We start from the raw sequence: 19168 nt of genomic DNA on the forward strand, positions 1-19168 counted from the left end.
GCATGGTAACTCTCCAGATCCATCGCCTCCTGCTTGTATCTGGTGACGATGGCCAACTGGCCCTGGCCTCCGCCAGCACTGTGTGTGGTCTTCTTCTGAAAAGGAGAGAAGCATTGATTAGTCCACCCTTTACTTGGATTCCATCGCATCCCTGCCACTCCAACCTGAGTGGGACATTGCAGGGCTCCAGTAACTCATCACCCCGCAGCTGCCGCACACTCACACCAAGAAGCCAGGGCTGAACCCCCCCTTGCCCACATGCTGCTTCCATTACATTTGGCACCACACGGTCTAACCTTGCAAAAGCAAAGAGGCACAAGCACGTGGAATGCCAAGGGCAGATGGATTGGTGCCCTGCCACATGTTTCGCAGTTCCAGCATTGCGCCTAGGTGCAGATCCTTGAGGTTGCCCCCGAGACAGTACTCTGGGTCTCAGTGTCACACAAGCTGTGAGTTGCAGAACCCATCTCAGCACAACCCTCTCAGGGTAAACTAGGCATGGTCAATATCTACTGGCCCAACCAGTGAGTGAAACATGCTGTGAAGGATTCAATGCTGTAACTGCGCTCAGAGTTGGGGGTGGGGGCGCTTGGAGGGGAAAGCCTACCTGTGTTAAGTGACCTCTGCCAACATGATACTCACACTTGCTGAGTGCAAGTGGTCATTAAATCACTTGTGGTACTGGACCACGTGCGCCATGCCACAGCATGGGAGCTGACTCTCTCTGCCACCTCCTCCCAGGCACGTTTGGTCAGGTGGGGGGCCTCCGCCTCCCGTCCCTCAGAACAAGGACCTCCAGCTGCGCTGCCACCTCCCCCAGGAGGGCAGTTGGCAATCAGAAAACCGAGGGGCACAGTGCCCCGCTGGCCTACCCTCCTCTTGAACCTACCCTCCAGCAGTGCTCTGGGCAGCCCTTCTGTTGGCCATGATGAACAGCCTTTGCAAGGCTCCCAATGGTCTATTTGAACAGGCCGCCAGGTCACCATTGGTCCCAGCGGTCATTGCTCTCCCACCACCGCCCGTCCACTCCCCCTATCCTTGGGAGCCGCGCTTCATGCTAGGTGGGCCTTAATTGACCCGCCCACATAAAATGGTGGCGCGGAGCTAATCGTGGGCGGCGATCTGGTCCGTGCCCGCCCGCACCCACTCCCGAATGGCCAGCCCAACGGGGAGGACATTCTCCCCGAGCATCCCATTAGCCTTCTTCATTCTTTTCTGCACCTATTCATGGCATTTTAATGACTGATGTCCTGAAGAAAGTCTTTTTGGACCTCCATGGTTTTTAGCTTATCACCCTTTAAAAGTACCCTGTTCAATCCTTCTTAGGTCCAAAGTGGAGGACCTCATATTTATCTGTACTGAAATCCATTTGTCATTGCTTTTCCCAGTCACTTAACCTATCAATTTCTCTTTGTAATTTTACATCTACACTGCTTACAATACCACCTTTGTGTCAGTGGAAAATTTTGGTATGTGGTTTTCTATCCCATCTTCTAATTTGTTAAGAAATAGTTAATAATCAAGGCGCCAACACAAATCCTTGAGAGACACCCCTAGTCACATTGTTCTATTTAGAGTAACTACCCATTTTACCTGCTCTCTGCCTGCTTCCACTCAGCCAATTTTCTAACCAGGTCAATAATTGTCTTTAATTCCAAGAGCTTCAATGTAAGGTAACAGTTTCTTATGAGGAATTTTATCAAATGCTTTCTGGAAATCCATGTAAATAACATCCATTGGCATCCCCATTTTAATCACTGCTTCAAAAAATTCAAATCAGCTTCAACAGGCATGACCTGTCCTTTATAAATCCAGGCTGGCTTTGTCACATGAAAATTTTCAAGTCACCCTATCCTTAATTATAGACCCTAGGATTTTTCCAGCAACAGATGTTAGGCTAACTGGTCTGTGCTTCCCTGGTTTCACCATTTCCCATGTGCCACCATTCTTAAACAGCAAAGTGACATATGCAATGTTCCAACCTAAAAAAGGATGCTTGAATCAAGTGAGATCTGAAAGATTATAGGTAAGGCCATTATAGATGCCCTAACTATCTCTTTTATGGGATGGAAACCACATATGGTCGTGGGGATTTGTCACGTTTCAGTGCCATTAATTTTTCTATTACTGTTAACTTGCCTTCCTTAACTTTGTTGGGCTCCTGTTCCTGATTTAATAATAGATTCCTTGGGATATCTGATATCCTGACCTCTTCCTCTACTGTAAATACCGATGCAAAGTGAAATGCTGATTCAGCATATCCATCATTTCCATATTATCATTGACAACATCAGTGTTATCAGTTTTCAAGCAGCTCACATTGCTTCTGACCACTCCGGTTCTGATGAAAGGTTACAGGCGTGAATCTTTTTCTATTCATTTATGGGACATGGGCATCGCTTGAACCACTGCAGTCCCTGTGGCGTAGGTACACCCACAGTGCTGTTAGCGAGGGAGTTCCAGGATTTTGACCCAGCCACAGTGAAGCAATGACAATATATTTCCAAGTCAGCATGATGAGTGGCTTGGTGGGGAACTTGCAGGTGGTGGTGTTCCCATGTGTCGGCTGCCCTTTTCCTTTGAGATGCTAGTGGTTGTGGGTTTGGAAGGTGCTGTCGAAGGAGCCTTGGTGAATTCCTCCAGAGTGCCTTGTGGAGGGTACACACTGTTGCTACTGTGCGTCAGTGGTGGAGGGAGTGAATTTTTGTGGATGGAGTGCCAATCAAGTGAGCTGCTTTGTCCTGGATGGTGTCAAGCTTCTTGAGTGTTGTTGGAGCTGCACTCATCCAGGCAAGTGGAGAGTATTCCACCACACTCCTGAATTGTGCCTTGTAGATGGTGGACAGGCTATGGGGAGTCAGGAGGTGAGATTCCTAGTCTCTGACCTGCTCTTGTAGCCACAGTCCAGTTCAGTTTCTGGTCAATGGTAACCCCCAGGATGTTGCTAGTGGGGAATTCAGTGGTGGTAATGCCATTGAATGTCAAAGGGCAATGATTAGATTCTCTTTTGTTGGAGATGGTTATTGCCTGACACTTGTGTCGTGCGAATGTTACTTGCCACTTGTCAGCCCAAGCCTGATTGTTGTCCAGGTCTTGCTGTATTTGGTCGTGGACTGCTTCAGTATCTGAGAAGTCGCGAATGGTGCTGAACATTGCGCAATCATCAGCAAACATCCCCACTTCTGACCTTATGTGGAGGGAAGCTCATTGATGAAGATGGTTGTGCCTAGGACACTACACTGGAATCAATGGGAATCAGGTGAAAAACTGGTTGGAGTCATCTTTACACAAAGGAAGATGGTTGCAGTTGTTGGAAGTCAATCATCTCAGTTCCAGGACATCACTGCTGAAGTTTCTCATGGTGTGACGCAAATGACAGGCAATGACCAGCTCCAACAAGAGAGAATCTAGTCATTATCCCCTGATGTTCAATGGCATTACCATCACTGAATCCCCAACCATCAACATCCTGGGGGTTACCACTGACCAGAAACTAAACTGGACTAGCCATATAAATACTGTGGCCACAAGAGCAGGTCAAAGGCTAGGAATCCTGCAGCGAGTAATTCACCTCCTGACTGTCCAACATCTACAAGGCACAAGGAGCGTGATGGTATACTCTCCACTTGCCTTGTGATTAAAGTATAATAATTTTCATAATATTTTTGATTTATTGTGAAGTAGGTTTATGGGGATAAGTATAGTTGGGTCTTTCTGTGTGATTGAATTACATTTGAGGTCAAGCAGTCTGCAACCATGAAATCAAAAGAAGCTAGGTGCTTTACATGCTAATGAGTAAACATGGATGTTACTTAGCATGTAAGGTGTGAAGGGACTTTGCATTTTTAAATAAATGAAGGGATATTTGGATTTCAAAGGGATCTTAGCCTGTTTACAACTAGCTAAGGCTAAGAAGTGTGTTCATTTTACCCAAAGGTTACTGACAATATTGGCAACCTGAAAAGTTTTTATATTATGAGGAAGATACAGTTTCAAAGACATATGGAACAACAGAATTTACATATTAAAAAGAGAGAGACATATATAAAGGAGAATGAAAAGCTATGTGGAAGGAGGCCATGTAAGATCTTACAGGATTGTTTGAAATAGTCCGAACAAAGCCTCCAGCCATATGTGTATAAGTCTGCCATATAACGAAACTGAAGTTGGGGAAAAGCCATTTGGAATTCCACCATCAAGTGGGTATTGTGTTAACTTACTAGTTCAGGTTTTAAATCTAAAATCTATTTTGGACCATTACCTTAAAAGGGGTACAACTGGGGGTCAGGGTAATTAGGAATTTTAGGAGTTATTATAGTAGTAAATAATTGTAGTTTCATGTATATGCTTGAAATCCTTTCTTCTGTTAATAAATATTTTAATTTAATTTTTGAAATCTCTAAAGGTCTTGGTGGATTTATTGCTTCTGAATTCAGCGCACATGTATTCTCATAATAAATACAAATTGCAAAACTGTTGGGTAGCATAACCAAGTTTCCCTTGTGGATTTGATCTGCCTGGCACACATCATCTGCCACATCATAACAGCCTGGTTGAGTACAGCTCCAACAATATTCAAGAGGCTTGACACCATCCAGAACAAAGCAGCCCGCTTGATTGGCACCCCATCCACAAATATTCACTTCCTCCACCACCGACGAACAGTAACAGTAGTGTGTACCATCTACAAGATGCACTGCAGAAACTCACCAAGGTTCCTTAGGCAGCACCTTCCAAACCCATGACTTCTACCATCTAGGACAAGGGCAGCAGACACATGGGAACACCAACATCTGGAAGTTCCCCTCCAAGCCACTCACTATCCTGACTTGGAAATATATCGCCATTCCCTCACTGGGTCAAAATCCTGGAACTCCCTTGCTAACAGCACTGTGGGTGTACCTGCACCACAGGGACTGCAGCAGTTCAAGAAGGCAGCTCACCACCACCTTCTCAAGGGCAATTAGAGATGGGCAATAAATGCTGGCCTCGCCAGCGATGCTTACATCCCATAAATGAATAAAAAATAAATCAAAGATAAGAAAGGATATCATCCTTAAACACAAAGGCTACTCCTCCCCTCTGCTATTTTCCCTATCTTTCCTGTAGATCTTATAACCTGGTATGTTTAATTCATAGTCCTGACCATCTTGCAGCCATGACTCTGCCATGGCTATCATGTCATACTCTCCAAGTTGAATTTGTGTCTGCTATTCATTCAAATTGTCCCTTTTACTCCATGTGTTTAGTATAAAGAAAGCTTATTTGGGCCACTCACCCTATCCGGTCCTTCTAGTCTAATGTTTTACTCATACAATTTCCTAGTTCTCTCTCCTGGTTTAATTACCTTACACCCTACAGTTTTCCCTTTACCTGCAGTGCCTAAAGGACAATTTCTGACATGTACTTTATTATCTTCCCTTATGTTTGTTTTAATGCTGTTATGTGTACTACTTTTTCCACCCAAGCCCTCCCTTCCCCCTGCCCCCCAACCTCCAAATTACTGCTTTACAGTCCTTGTGATTGCCTTATTCACTATTTCTGCTTAGACTTTGGTCCCAGCTTGGTTCACAAGTGGAGGCAGTCCCAAAGGTACAGTTTCTTCCCAAATTAATTTTACCTCACAGAAAGCTTGGATTTAAGAGAGCACTGTCTTATGGGAAGACACATTTGACTTTTCAGTATTTAACTATTTATCATATTAAAAAATTTTGCATACAGTATACTTAAACATGTTGTTAAAAATACATATCTCCAAGAACAATGTATTTTTTTTTAAATTGGAAGGGCATTGAGTTAATTGGGCACGTTCTTGGGAACTAACCTAGTTGGATTTTTTTTAAAAATTGTTATAAATTCACTTTGGACTGTGAGCAAACTGCCTTTTCCAAGAAGCCACATGACTTCAGCTAAAAGATCAGCAAGGCACCTAAGGAGATGTGAACTATTTGTTTGGTTGAACTTTAATGGCTAGAGGAAAAACACGATTGTTTTCAGGCTATGAGGCCCTGGTGATTTTCTGGAAACCACCCGTCTGAGATCAGTTTTCTGTTTTGAACTTGGTTTTTGGACTAAGTTTTGGAAATAAACCAAAAAGGAAAGAAGGTTGCCTAACTCGCTCTGAAATTCAGTGTAGTTATCAATATCCATCTAGAGATCCTCATCTCAATATAACTCATCCGTATTTGAAAACCTTTGAAGTTGAGACAAAAGAGAGATCCCAAGGACATTTGTTCTGCTCTGTTGTCCTCTACACCAAAACTCTTTTGGAAAGAACTTCTAGACAACTATTATGACCAGCAATCTGTTTTTGCATACAGGAATACCAGATTGACAGCGTCAAAACCATGTGAACTTTATCGTTTTCATAAAGTTTTCCCATTGGCCAGAAGGTGTTTTTTCCCTTAAACACCAACCTCTGCAGAGACTCTATTTGTTTTGTCCTTTGTGTGTATGTTGGGAAAGGTGTTGGCCAGGGGCTGCAGCCGAACTGCTGACATAGGCAAAAGCAACTTTTGACCTGAAGTAACCTGATTCCAGGCACTGGCCTGAGCTGGCTGAAACCAATTTGAAGTAGCTGAGTTTCTTGAAAAACAAAGGTAATGAGATAAGACACAAGTCCTTATTTAGGAAAGGAGTAACGAGGTAATGCTACTTAAGTCCTTGGGACAAAGCCAATGAGAAGATGCCACAGACAAGGCAAGCAGGTCTAAACCAACGGGAGAGAGACAGCACAGCTTGGAGAGATAAGAATCGGGAATAAGAATGGAGAATTTCAGGCGTGGAGCCAGCGAGAACTCTGGAGACCAACCATCGCAGAAGCAGAAGAACCTACGTCAGCAACATAGAGGCACAAGAGAGAGAGAACGGAACACCTGGCCAGTGTCAGCTCTCCTTTTCGGGTATTAGCTTTTATATTCTGTGACCACTCAGGGAGTGTCAGAGAAACCTAGTGGGTATGCATTTAGATCCTAGTTTTGGGTATAAAGCTGTATAACCTGCTGTAAACTGCATGTCTATATTTAACCAGATGTATAAGCCATATGTAGATGATCTAATGATGTGAATAAAGCGAATTTAGAGTTGGGAGAATTGACTCTTCTCCTCTTTGTACCAAGCCAATAACCGTTACCGATGACCTCTGGCAAGAAAGGGGTATATAGTTACACTTCTGGATTACAAATTGTATGTTGACCAGTTTTTGCAACTTGTTTTTTTTTAAACAAGTTTTATTTCATAATGATTCAACCATTCTGAGTTTATTGAAAGAAGCCTGGTTAAATTACCTTTTATTCTGGGTCTAGCAACAGTGAAAATAAACAATTGGCCATTTTGGGGAATGAATTAAATATGTACACTTATGGCGCGACCTGTGGAGTATTGGGGTTAGAAAAACAATACACTCCTCCCATCCCAGTCATAACAATGTCATGTTTAAACTTGTTATTTCTTACTCTAGCTTTTGTCTTTATCCTTGGGTGGTCAGTTTGGGTTCCACCAGAATCATTCAACTCCAATCTCCTTTGTAACCTTGATCCAGGCAGGGACACAAATTGAATATCAGAGGATAGCACGAAGGAGCCCAACAAAACTCAGATCAATGGCGGGGGTGCAAAGTGAAACACCTCCTGTAACAGCTGGAGCTCGATCAGTGCAGCCACAGGTCATGACTATAACAGTTCCCCAGAGCAGTGTCCTCAACCCAACCATTTTCAAGTGCTTCATCAATAGCCTTATTTCTATCATAAGGTCATAAGTGGATTGTTCATAGATGATGTTGCCTTACTCATTTCCATTTGCAGCTCCTTTGATAATGAAACAACGTATCTGTGCCTACATCTGGACTTAGTTAACATCCATGTTTGGGCTGGCAAATGGCAGGAAGATAGGAACATAGGAACAGGAGTAAGCTATTCAGCCCCTTGAGCTGCTCTGCCATTCAACTAGATCAGAACTGATTTAACTACCTCAACACATTTTTTCCCCACACTATCCCCATATCCCTCAATGTCATTAGTATCTAGAAATCTATCGATAGAAATTTAAACCCAGCAGTTGCCTTGAAGTACAGATGGGGATCGAATCTGCGATTTTTGGTTTACATGACCAATGACTTACCACTTGGCCACCGTGCCTCAAAGATTCATGTCATATATGCCAGACAATAAGCACTCTAACAAGGCAAGTTCATTCACTCCGAATGACACCACCATCACTGACTGCTCCGTCATCAGCATTTTAGGATCAGAAAAATAACTAGCCTTATGAACAATGTGGGTAAAGGGTCAGGATAGAGGGTGGATTTTCTGCATTGAGTGGCTCACCCCCCAAGTCCTCAAAACCTCTTCACCCTGCAATGTTTGTCAAGAGTGAGATGGAATGCTCCGCACTTCTCTGGATGGGTGCAGCTGAATCAAGAAGTTTGATACCCTACAGAACCAAGTAGTCCACTTCATCAGTGCCCCCCAGGCACTGAGCTGAATATCCATTTGTTGCACCACTACATAATATGGTTGCAGTATGTACCAACTATAAGATGCAATGGGGAAAATTGCTAAACACATAACAGTTTCTCCCAGCTCTGGCACCCAGAATAACAAGCAACATCATTTCCATGTTCCCCTGCAAGTCACAAACAATTCTCATGTCAACATAGATGGCTGTTTCTTCATCATCACTAGGTCAAAATGTTGAGATTTCCTGCATAGCACCATTGTGGAGTTAACGCAACAGGACACAGCAGCTCAAGGAGAAAGCACAGAACCACTCAGAATTGCTAGGAATGGGAAACAAATACAACCAGTATCATCCATGTACTGAAATCAGGTAAAAATAACCAACTGCAGCAGTTACTTAAAATTAGAGAACAGCAAATCAGAATTGAGAAGGTAAGGTGCCAATGGAGAAGGTAGAGAACAACCAATTAAAAATAAAAAGAATGATCAGGAAGTTATCAATGTGAAATTGCTAATGATGTGAAAACAATCAATTTTGCATAAGCAGCTAGGGGTAAGCTAGTGGTCAGGAAAATCAAACAGTAGAAACAAGAACTCAAACCAATGACGTCACTCAAGATACTTAGAGCATTTTCAAAAATCTGTTTTTTTTCCTTCAGCATACTGACTCCAGGCTCAAGAAAAGCTTTCTAATGTCGCAAAAGCTCATCTTAAAACATTATAAGACTGATTTTTGTCTCCTTGGAGAACCTCAGTAATATTTTCAGTTGTAAGTTTTGGTCACTCTTACAATTGTTATTTTTCATGAGCTTCCACATTCTTAGCTGAAGAGGGGAGCAACTACACCACTGCCTGCAATGCCTATGGACAGAATCTTGTGCCCCCCAACCCATGCCAGGTCTGGTGGGGGTCATTAATCAGATGGGAGCATGGCAGGTGGGGACCCCACCACCTTCCCGCCTCCACCCTGATTAGGGTCTGTGACGGGAAGGCCTGTGGACAGCCTCCCTGCCCCGCCAAAAATTGAGGCCCTTAAGTGACCAATTAATGCCCACTTAAGGGCCTCATCCTGCCGCTGCTAGTATTCACCTAGCAGTAAGTAGGGGCTCACCTTGTGCACATCACGACAAGCAAACCCTTTCAGGGTTGCTCATGGGATCCTAGGAGGGACCCTTGTTCAAAGGCACTCAGTGCCTGATCAACGGGGCCAGAATCAGGAAGGGGACCTTGCTGAGAGCCAGCCCCCCTGCCTTTGCTGTAAACCCCCCTTGACCCCGTAACCTCCAACATCCCTCCTGCCTGTCATCACACACCTGTCGCCTGATACCCACCAATGATCCTCAGCCTTGGGTGGGTGTCATACCTGAAGCAGCCAACACCTCCCCAGTGATGCTGCTGTTCAATAGACCTGCTGGCCTCTGATTGGTCACCCGCTTTGCAAGACTTCCACTCCCTGGGCTCCCTGAATCCAGGGAAGGCCCATCACTTGTCTGTCAAATGCCTGATTGGCACATGATGCACTGGGCCTTTCCAAAAAGAGGTGACACAGGTCTCCCGCAGCTCTCCAACCTGCAGCCAAGACCTCCATTGCCTCCACAAGATTCCGCCCTTAACACAGGCTGAGTCTTTGTGCAGGATTTCACAGGACGTATCCGTATGACTTCCTACTAGTGCACGTGGAAGAGTCTGTTTTCCTACACTATTACATTGTAGTCCATAACTTCTGATCTCTGGGGTGTCATACCCAAGAGGTACCCCAGGAGTTGTGCTGGGGGATCCCCCAAAGGTTCCCATGCAAAGTCTGTGTGGGAATTGCCCGGAGAGTTCAAACTTCTAATGGGCAATTACCCAGCACTGGAAACCATCTTATACTCCGATTTAAATCGGAGACCTCAGATGGTTCCGACTGTCTTGCAAGAATAGTTATCCAGGAAAGGTTAGAAGAATTAAAACCACTTTTAATTCCTGGGAACTATAGAACTGACCCCCCAGCCCCCCAAACAGTGCCATAAAAAAAAAGGACATGGCTTACTTTCCTCTGACTTTGCTGCACTCGACAGAAGGCCTTGGGAACCCGCTGCCTGAGTCAGAAGGTTGAACGAGAAAGGTGCAGCTCCATTGCAGTGTAGGTAAAAAGGAGTGCAGTGGCAATCCAACTGTGATTTGGAAGTTCTAGTCCCAGGACCCAGGGCTAAATTTCCTTTGAGGGGTTTTCAGATAATATTTCACACTTAAACTGTTACAAAGTTACTACACTGTGTTCACAGGAAGTCAGAGAAAGTGACACAGATAGTTGGAAATAAGTGTTTGTTTTAAATATGAATTTTAAAACATTTATTGCTTACAGAGCACTGATTTGAAAACAAACTACAAATTGAACTGGTAAATTTATGAATAAAAGGTTCACATTAAAACTCAGCCATTTACTTTATACACAATATAAATCATTAACTCTGGATTACTTGACAGATCTTTAGCATTTTACTTGATGTTTCTTTTTAGATCCCTCCTTGATCCCCTCCTCCCCAACACCTCCCCTTCGCAGAAGCACTCTCCACATATCTACCCGCTTCACAAAGCACTCTTGCGCTTTTACTTCTCTAACCCTGTACCATCCCACCTCCCCCACAGTTACCCCACACCTTACCCCAACACCTTCTAGAGTCACAAACTATTCTCTGCTCCTTGCTGCCAGCCTGGCTCCAACTGCTTTTTAATTTTGCTTTGCTCCAGAAGTAGATACTCTGCCATATTGATGTGGGGAAAACTATTGTGAGATTAAAAATTTTTTCACTTGGCATCCAGCAAAGTGTTGTTCTGGGATGAAGCAGCAGAATGAAGAAAGAGCTGTACCCAGAACTATCTGGGGAAAAAGAGGGGAGGTGTATTTTTATCTATCGATATGAAATGTTGCCTGTGTCTTACGAATCTGAGAACTTTATCTATCATTAGAGAGGTGTAAAATTATTTCCAATACATTTTCAGTTTTATGTTTTGCATATCAAAATCACAAACCATAGGTTGATACATTTGAAAATATAAAATAACATTTATATGTTGAATTTTTTAAACCCAGTTACAAAAAAAGAGTTGGACATCAGGTAATCAGAAAGCTTGGGCTCAATTTTCCCAGCCCATGGAGGGGGGAGGTGGGATTGGGAAAATAGGAAGGAACCATGATGGAACAGCTCCCGAAGCACTCCTGGCCTCCAGGAAAGCTTCCTGAGATGAGTTGGGAACTGGATCAGCTGCCCACTCCATGCAGGCAAGCAGCCAATTAGTGCACTTAAAGGCCATTTTGCACTGCTATTTTACAGCATTGGAATGGCTCTTGCCATGTTTGAAGACTGCCAGCTCAATCGAGACTATATCCCAGCAGCAAGCGGAGGCCCCCTGAGCTGAAAGCTCCAAACCCCAATGGCAGGGCCACAGTGAGGAAAAGCCACAGCTCTCATGTTATTGACTTTTCAGAGGGTTTCCCGTCAAACCTGCTGGCTCTGCTCACTGTAGGCCTCTTTAATTGATCACCTCTATCAAATCTCCTCTTAGCCTTTTCCAATCCAAGGAGAACAATGCTGACCTCTCCAATGCTATCTTCATAACTCAAGTTTCTTATTCCTGGAACCATTCTTACAAGCTTCTTCTGCAGTCCCCCAAGGGCAATCACATCCTTCCTATAGTGTGGCACCCAGAACTGTACACAATACTCCAGCTGAGGTCTAACTAGTATCTTATATAAGCTCAGCATAACCTCCCTGCTCTTCTAATGAATGCTCTTATTAATAAAGCCCAGGATACTGTATGCTTTATTAACTGCTCTCCACCTGTCCTGCCACCTTCAATAATCTATGCACATATACACCCAGGTTCCTCTGCTCGTGCATACACTTAAGAATTGTACCCCTTATTTTATGTTGCCTCTCCATGTTCTTCCTACCAAAATGAATCACTCACACTTCTCCACATTGAACTTCATCTGCCACTCCACCAACTTATCTATGTCCTTTTGAAGTTCTATACTGTTCTCCTCACAGTTTGCAATGCTTCTATGTTTTGTATCATCTGCAAACTTTGAAATTGTCCCCTGCACACCAATATTTAGATCGTTAATATATATCAGGAAAAGCATGGGTCTCAATGCTGACCCCTGGGGAACTCTGTTACAAACCTTCCTCTATCCCGAAAAATACCCATTGACCATTACCCTCTGTTTCCTATTACTCAGCCAATTTTGTATCCACGTTGCTACTGTCCCTACCTTCTGGAGTGGAAAATTCCAAGATTCACAACCCTTTGAGTGAAGAACTTTTTCCTAATTTCAATCCTAAATGATCAGCCCCTTATCCTGTTCTAGATTCCCCAACCAGGGCAAACAATGTCTCAGTATCTAACAAGTCAAGCCCCTTCATAATTTTGAATGTTTCAGTGACATCACCTATCATTCTTCTAAACTCCAAAGAACGCAGACCCAATTTACTCTCTTATCATAGGACAACCCTCTCAACGCAGGGACCAATCTAGTGAACCTTTTTTGTACCGTCTCCTATGCAACTGTATCCTTCCTTAAATATGAAGATCAAAATAGCACACAGTATTCCTGGTGTGGTCTCACTAAAGCCCTGTACAATTGTAGCAAGACTTCTTTACTTTTGTACACCCATCCCTTTGCAATAAAGGCCGACATTCTGCTTGCTTTCCTAATTGCTTGTTGTACCTTCATGCTTATTTGCTGCCTTCCTTGTACAAATACACCGAAGTCTCTCTGAACACCAACATTTACAAGTTGCAGGCCTTTTCAAAAATATTCTGCTTTTCTATTCTTGCGACCAAAGTAAACAACTTCCCCACGTTATACCCCATCTGCCACCTTGTTGCCCATTCACTTAACCTGTTGATTTCTCTTTGCAACCTGTGTGCTCCTCACAGTTTGCATTCCCACCTAGCTTTGTATCATCAGAAAACTTAGATATATTACTCTCTCTTCATCATTAATATCGATTGTAAATAGTGGAGACCCCAGCATAGGTACTTGTGGCACTCCACTAGTCATAGTCTGCCTTTATCCCTACTCTCTGCATCATGTCCGTTAATCAATCCTCTATTCATGCCAATGTATCACTCACAACTCTATCTTGTGTATTAACCTTTTGTGTGGCACCTTATCAAATGCCTTTCAGAAATCCAAGTATACTAGATTTACTGGTACCTTTTCATCTACCCTACCAGTCACATCCTCAAAAAATTCTAATAAATTTTTCCCTTTCGTAAAACCACATGGACTTGTCCTAATCATACTATACTTTTCTAAGGAAAATGCACTCTCTCTTTAACTCTCCAAATCTCCCTTCGCTATTTAGTTAAAAGCCCTCTCTACAGTCCTAGTTATAAGACTCACAGGACACTATTCAGGTGAAGACTGTCCTAACAATATAACTCCCTCTTGCCCCAGTGTTTGTGCCAGTGCCCCATGAATTGAAACCCATTTCTCCCACACCAATCTTTGAGTTCATATTTAATTCTCTGATCTTATTTGCTCTATGCCAATTTGCTCATAGTTCAGATAATAATTGAGAGATTACCACATTTGTGGTTCTGCTTTTTAATTTAGCCCCAAGCTAATCATATTCCCTTAGCAGAACCTCTTTCTTAGTCCTACCTATGTCGTCAGTACCCATGTGCACCATGATAACTTGATCCTTTCCCTCCCACTCCAAGTTCCTCTCCAGCCCAGAGATGTCATCCTTAACCCTAGCACCAGACAGGCAACACAGTTCACACGTTTGCCTGCCTGCTTCGGCAGCACTCACCTTCACTTTGGGGCTGCTGGCCTGACATCATTGCAGGCCCTTTATTGGACTGCAACCTTGTGATCCCACCAACTTTCCTTAATAAGGTGACAAGCATGGGGGCAGCCAATTAGAACACTACCTCCTAGAAGGTTGTGTGGGTGGGTGCATTGACAACATGTGCAGGTTTGGCACCCCCATATGGGGCTGAATTTGAGGTGATGACAGCCAGAAAATTTAGCCACTGTTTCTCTTCACCATAGTCATGTCAAAGTGTTAGAGTGTTAGCTCAGTAATATAATAGCCAAAATCAGTAAAAGCAATAATTAAAGATATATAACCACAGTATTTTTTATTGCTGACATGTTGCTTGCAAAGAACAGTTGAATAAGCTGTGCTTCCTATTCTAGTAATAGGATGAGCTGGTCAGTCTAATTTCTTCTCCTTCAATTATTGTGATACCACAAAGTAAAGCAATTTTTCTGAAACTTACTTCTCTGGCATCTGAACCTGCAGGAAGTTTTCTCTGGGCATTTTTTTAAATGAAGATCAAGTTATGCACCAGCACTCTAAAACAGAAGATGACAGAAAACATATTAAGACAATGAAACATTTTAAAATTTGGCAGTTATGGTAAGTATCTAATATCATTCTTACTAATTAAATTGATGTTTGATTTCAGCATCCCAGTATCTTAAGACCGCCTCACAGTATTAACACAGAAGACATATTTACATACAACGATCATATCAAGTGCAATTTACTTTGCTTGGATGCTACAATACTTCCATTACTCTTATGCTTGATGGCAAATTGCATTTTCCGTGGGTTGTTTGAGCTGAATTTTCAACTTATAATAATACTGTAATGCTAGATTCTGCATTTTTCTCACCAATAGTTAGACTTGAAGTGCTAATTAATTATTCAAAAGGTTTATGTACAAACTCTTGTGGTCGTCTGAAGATGTATAAGCACGTATTTCGCAATCTTGAAATTTACTGAATAAATCGGGTCAGGTCCGATTTTGCCAATAGGAATTCGTTTTTCTCTAACTTAGTTCTATTAACAAGAGCACTCACCTAATAGTTTGAGTTTGTTTCCAATAAGCTCCCCTGTGATCGGCGGAGCCTTCCAATACGCCAGGAACCACGTCCAGCACTATGACACCACCAAAGGACAAATTTAACATGTAGTAATCGAGACGGTGAACGTGTTATTCATTCCACTACTGCATCCCAATTAATTTCGTAGGTTCGAAGCAGAACAAGATTCATAACCTGCACCGCGACCAATGTCGAAAATAACTCGGGCCAATTGCCCGGAAGTCCGGATCTGAGTGTGACCTTGTTTACTGTTGTTTCCAAGTTACTGTGGAATGGTTACGACTCTGTGGTCATTGCACTAAGCGATTTGAGGGAGAAAAGATCCATTCGTTTTCAGTAGCAGTTAAAAAAACTATAGAGGCGAAAATCTAACGATCTTTATCGCGGCGTTATTATTTGAAGTTTGCCGGTTAAGATTGTTTTTGGAATTGCGCTTATTTCAGTACCAAGCAGGACATTTCCCTTTCTTTCCAATTATGAATTTCAATTGATTGCCTATATACAAAAGTTAATGCTTTTTGAAGGTATAAGTTTGAAAGAGGAAACTATGACATACACCCAGCTGGATGAGTCCAGCCCTGATGTGGTTTATAATCGATTTCAGTTGAGGCTTTGTTGGATAAAATGGTGTCCGTTCATTGCGGTATCCAAACTGCTTCATCAGATTAAATCTTTGACTTCCGAAGGCTATAATTACATCAAGATAGATGTGTTGACAACTATTCCTTTCATTTTCCTCCCCCTTCGTGAGAAAATGATGAAAGCGTAGGTTCTTTGTACAGGAACTCTACTGAGACCAGAAAGAAACTGAGAAGTCCAAGTTACCTTCCCTACTCTCAGACCCATGTGCCTTATCCGAATATATTTATAAAGTTCCTCTCTAGGGAGGGGAGGGGGGAGAGAGGTAGAAATAACCTCCCCCCTTTTAGGCAGTAAAGGAGAGGAGGGAGAGGAGTAAAGGGCAGGGAGGCACAGGAGGGAAAAAAGCAAGTTCAGGTGGGTGTCTCTGGTGTTTGAAAGTACGTTGGGTGGGGGCCTGTTGATCTTCAGGCAGGGGGAGGTGATGTCTTCCCCCCCCATGTGCCTTATGTTGCTGTTTCAGAAACCATCAGGTCTTCAATGCAGAAATTAGACACACCACGATAAAAAAGGGGAGTGGCAGGGCAATTGGGTAGATTCTGATTGCTGTAGCAACGAATAAGTGCAGGCACATTGGGCTCCCCATTCTGTGCTGTAAAGTTTTACAGTTCCGATTTGGTTTGGGTTTTTGGTATCATTTTAATCTGGATAGAATTATATACAATAGTGTTAAGGTTTGCAGAACTTTAAATGTGGGAGAGTTGTGCCCATAATCATGTTACGCTGGTCCCGCCCAAAACTGGCCACACCCCACATTGCCATGGTGAGTTTCCAGCGATTCTGTCCTTTTAGGAGTGTTCATCACATTGTGTTCAAAATCTTGGTTGCACAGGCACCCATGGTGATAGTTACCTGGTGTTATTCATCCATTTGCGCACTGACCAGCAGTCAATTGAAGCCTGGCCTAGGTCTGTTTCTCCTATTGCAGATATTTAAAACCAATTTGAATTCCGTTTCAATTATTTTAAATTTATCCAATAACAGCCTCTAAAAACACACCTGTGACGTCAACGATTTTTATGCGCCATGGGCAGATTACTGCAATCAATTGAAGACAATTAAAATGTAAGACCAAGAGCATTAAAATCAGTCAAATAACGAATGGCCCATTTCCTGGCAACTCCAGTTGTCTTTGAGATTCTGGAGAATAGCCTGTTCCAGTTACGATTCGAATGCGGTCAATTATGCTAATTTATGGGAGGCTTAATGTTCAGGCTTGTGTTAATAAGCGTGCAGAGAAAATTGAGTTCAATTTCAACTCAGGAAAACATGTATATGGCAATAATAATAACTGGAGAAATAAATTGACTGCTACTAAAGCTAGATACACAAGACTATGCTTGAGCCAAGATCATATAAAATGTTTCACAACAGCAGACTTGATATATGGGAAGGAGAAGTGGTTATAGGCAACTTCGTTTGCCAATTATGTTAAATCTATGACATCTCGTTACTGACCCACTTGCCAGCAGAAACATTTCTTCCTTTGTTGCTCTCTCAATACACTCATTATTTTCAATACCTCTACTAGATCTACCCTTAACCTTCTCTGCTCTAAGGTGAACAATCCCAGCTCCTCCATTTTTCCACATAACTCAAGCTCCTCGTCATCGAAAACTCCTTCTGTATCTACACAAAGGCTTTGACACCCTTCCTAAACTATGGCACCCACTTTCTATCTCTCTAGCAAGATAGAAGGTTGTCAAGGTTAAACAATATGAATAAAATAGAACAATGCTGAGGGTGCAAATAAGAAATTGTTTATTGTTAGTGACCACAGAGTAATAGGAAACTAGAAAGAAAAACTGCCAAATTAAACAAACTCACTTAGGATAATTTCATCACACAACAGTTTAGTGAGCAAAAACAAGAGGTAGCTATTGAGAGAAGTAGAAAAGTGAAGTGCAATAACAGCTGATAGCTCTACAGCCTAAAGTGATGGAGAGAATTGAGATGTAAGGGAAGCCAGTGTTATAATAAGCTTGCAAAGGTAAGGAGGGGTGAGGTCATGAAAAGATTTGTAGATGAGGATATAAGATGAAACTCATTTTGTCGAGGAATGACCAATGAATGTTGGCAAGCAGAAAGGTAAAAGAAGCAGCCAGATGTCGTGGTCCATGTAGGGACCAATCATGTGGATAGGAAGGAGAAGGAGGTCCTGCAAAGAGAGTTTAGGGAGTTAGGTGCTAAGTTGAAGGACAGGACCTCCAGGGTTACGATCTCAGGAGTGCTACCCATGCCACATGCTAGTGAAGCTAGAAATAGGAGGATAATGCAGCTAAATATGTGGCTAAGGAGATGGTGCAGGAGGGAGGGCTTCATGTTTCTTGACAATTGGGCTCTGTTCCAGGGAAGGTGGGACCTGTTCTGATGGCAAAAACAAAAACAGAATTACCTGGAAAAACTCAGCAGGTCTGGCAGCATCGGCGGAGAAGAAAAGAGTTGATGTTTCGAGTCCTCATGACCCTTCGACAGAACTTGAGAGTGTTCTGATGGGACGGTTTGCACTTGAACTGGAGGGGGACTAACATCCTTGCAGGTAGGTTTGCTAGTGCTGCTCTGGGGTGTTTAAACTAGATTTGCAGGGGGAGAGGAACCAGAGTGTTAGAGCAGATAGTGAGGTGGAGGAGGATAAAGGTCAAGCAAGGAATGCAGGTATAGACAGAAATCAAGGGTCCGTACATGATAGAAATGTTCTCAGGTGTATCTATTTCAATGCAAGGAGTATTGTCGGAAAGGCAGATGAACTTAGGGCGTGGATTGGCACGTGGGATTACGACATTATTGCTATTAGTGAGACTTGGTTGCAGGTGGGACAGGACTGGCAGCTCAATGTTCCGGGGTTCCATTGTTTCAGATGTGATAGAGGGGGAGGGATGAAAGTGGGAGGAGTGGCATTACTAGTCAGGGAAAATATCATAGCTGTGCGTAAGCAGGACAGCCCAGAGGGCTCGTCTACAGAGGCCATGTGGGTGGAGCTGAGGAATGGGAAAGGTGTGACCACACTAATAGGGTTGTATTATAGACCGCCCAATAGTCAGAGAGAATTGGAGGAGCAAATCTGTAGAGAGATAGCAGACCGATGTAAGAAATAGAAAGTTGTGATAGTAGGAGATTTTAACTTTCCACATATTGACTGGGATTCCCATATTGTAAAAGGGCTGGATGGCTTGGAGTTTGTCAA

The 19168-nt window shown here is 43.0% G+C and overlaps 1 protein-coding gene across 1 annotated transcript in view; it reads right to left on the bottom strand.

Moving 5' to 3' along the window:
• fam81b (family with sequence similarity 81 member B) overlaps positions 1–14811 on the bottom strand; it is a 54817-nt gene extending 40006 nt beyond the window's left edge. The window contains exon 1 of the mRNA XM_041185337.1: positions 14736–14811. Coding sequence (XP_041041271.1) covers positions 14736–14776 — 41 coding nt within the window. The 5' untranslated portion in view covers positions 14777–14811. The remainder of the gene's footprint in view (positions 1–14735) is intronic.
• Between the last annotated feature and the right edge of the window lie 4357 nt (positions 14812–19168).

The sequence above is a fragment of the Carcharodon carcharias genome, chromosome 4 (genome assembly GCF_017639515.1).
Source record: "Carcharodon carcharias isolate sCarCar2 chromosome 4, sCarCar2.pri, whole genome shotgun sequence".
Taxonomy (NCBI): domain Eukaryota; kingdom Metazoa; phylum Chordata; class Chondrichthyes; order Lamniformes; family Lamnidae; genus Carcharodon; species Carcharodon carcharias.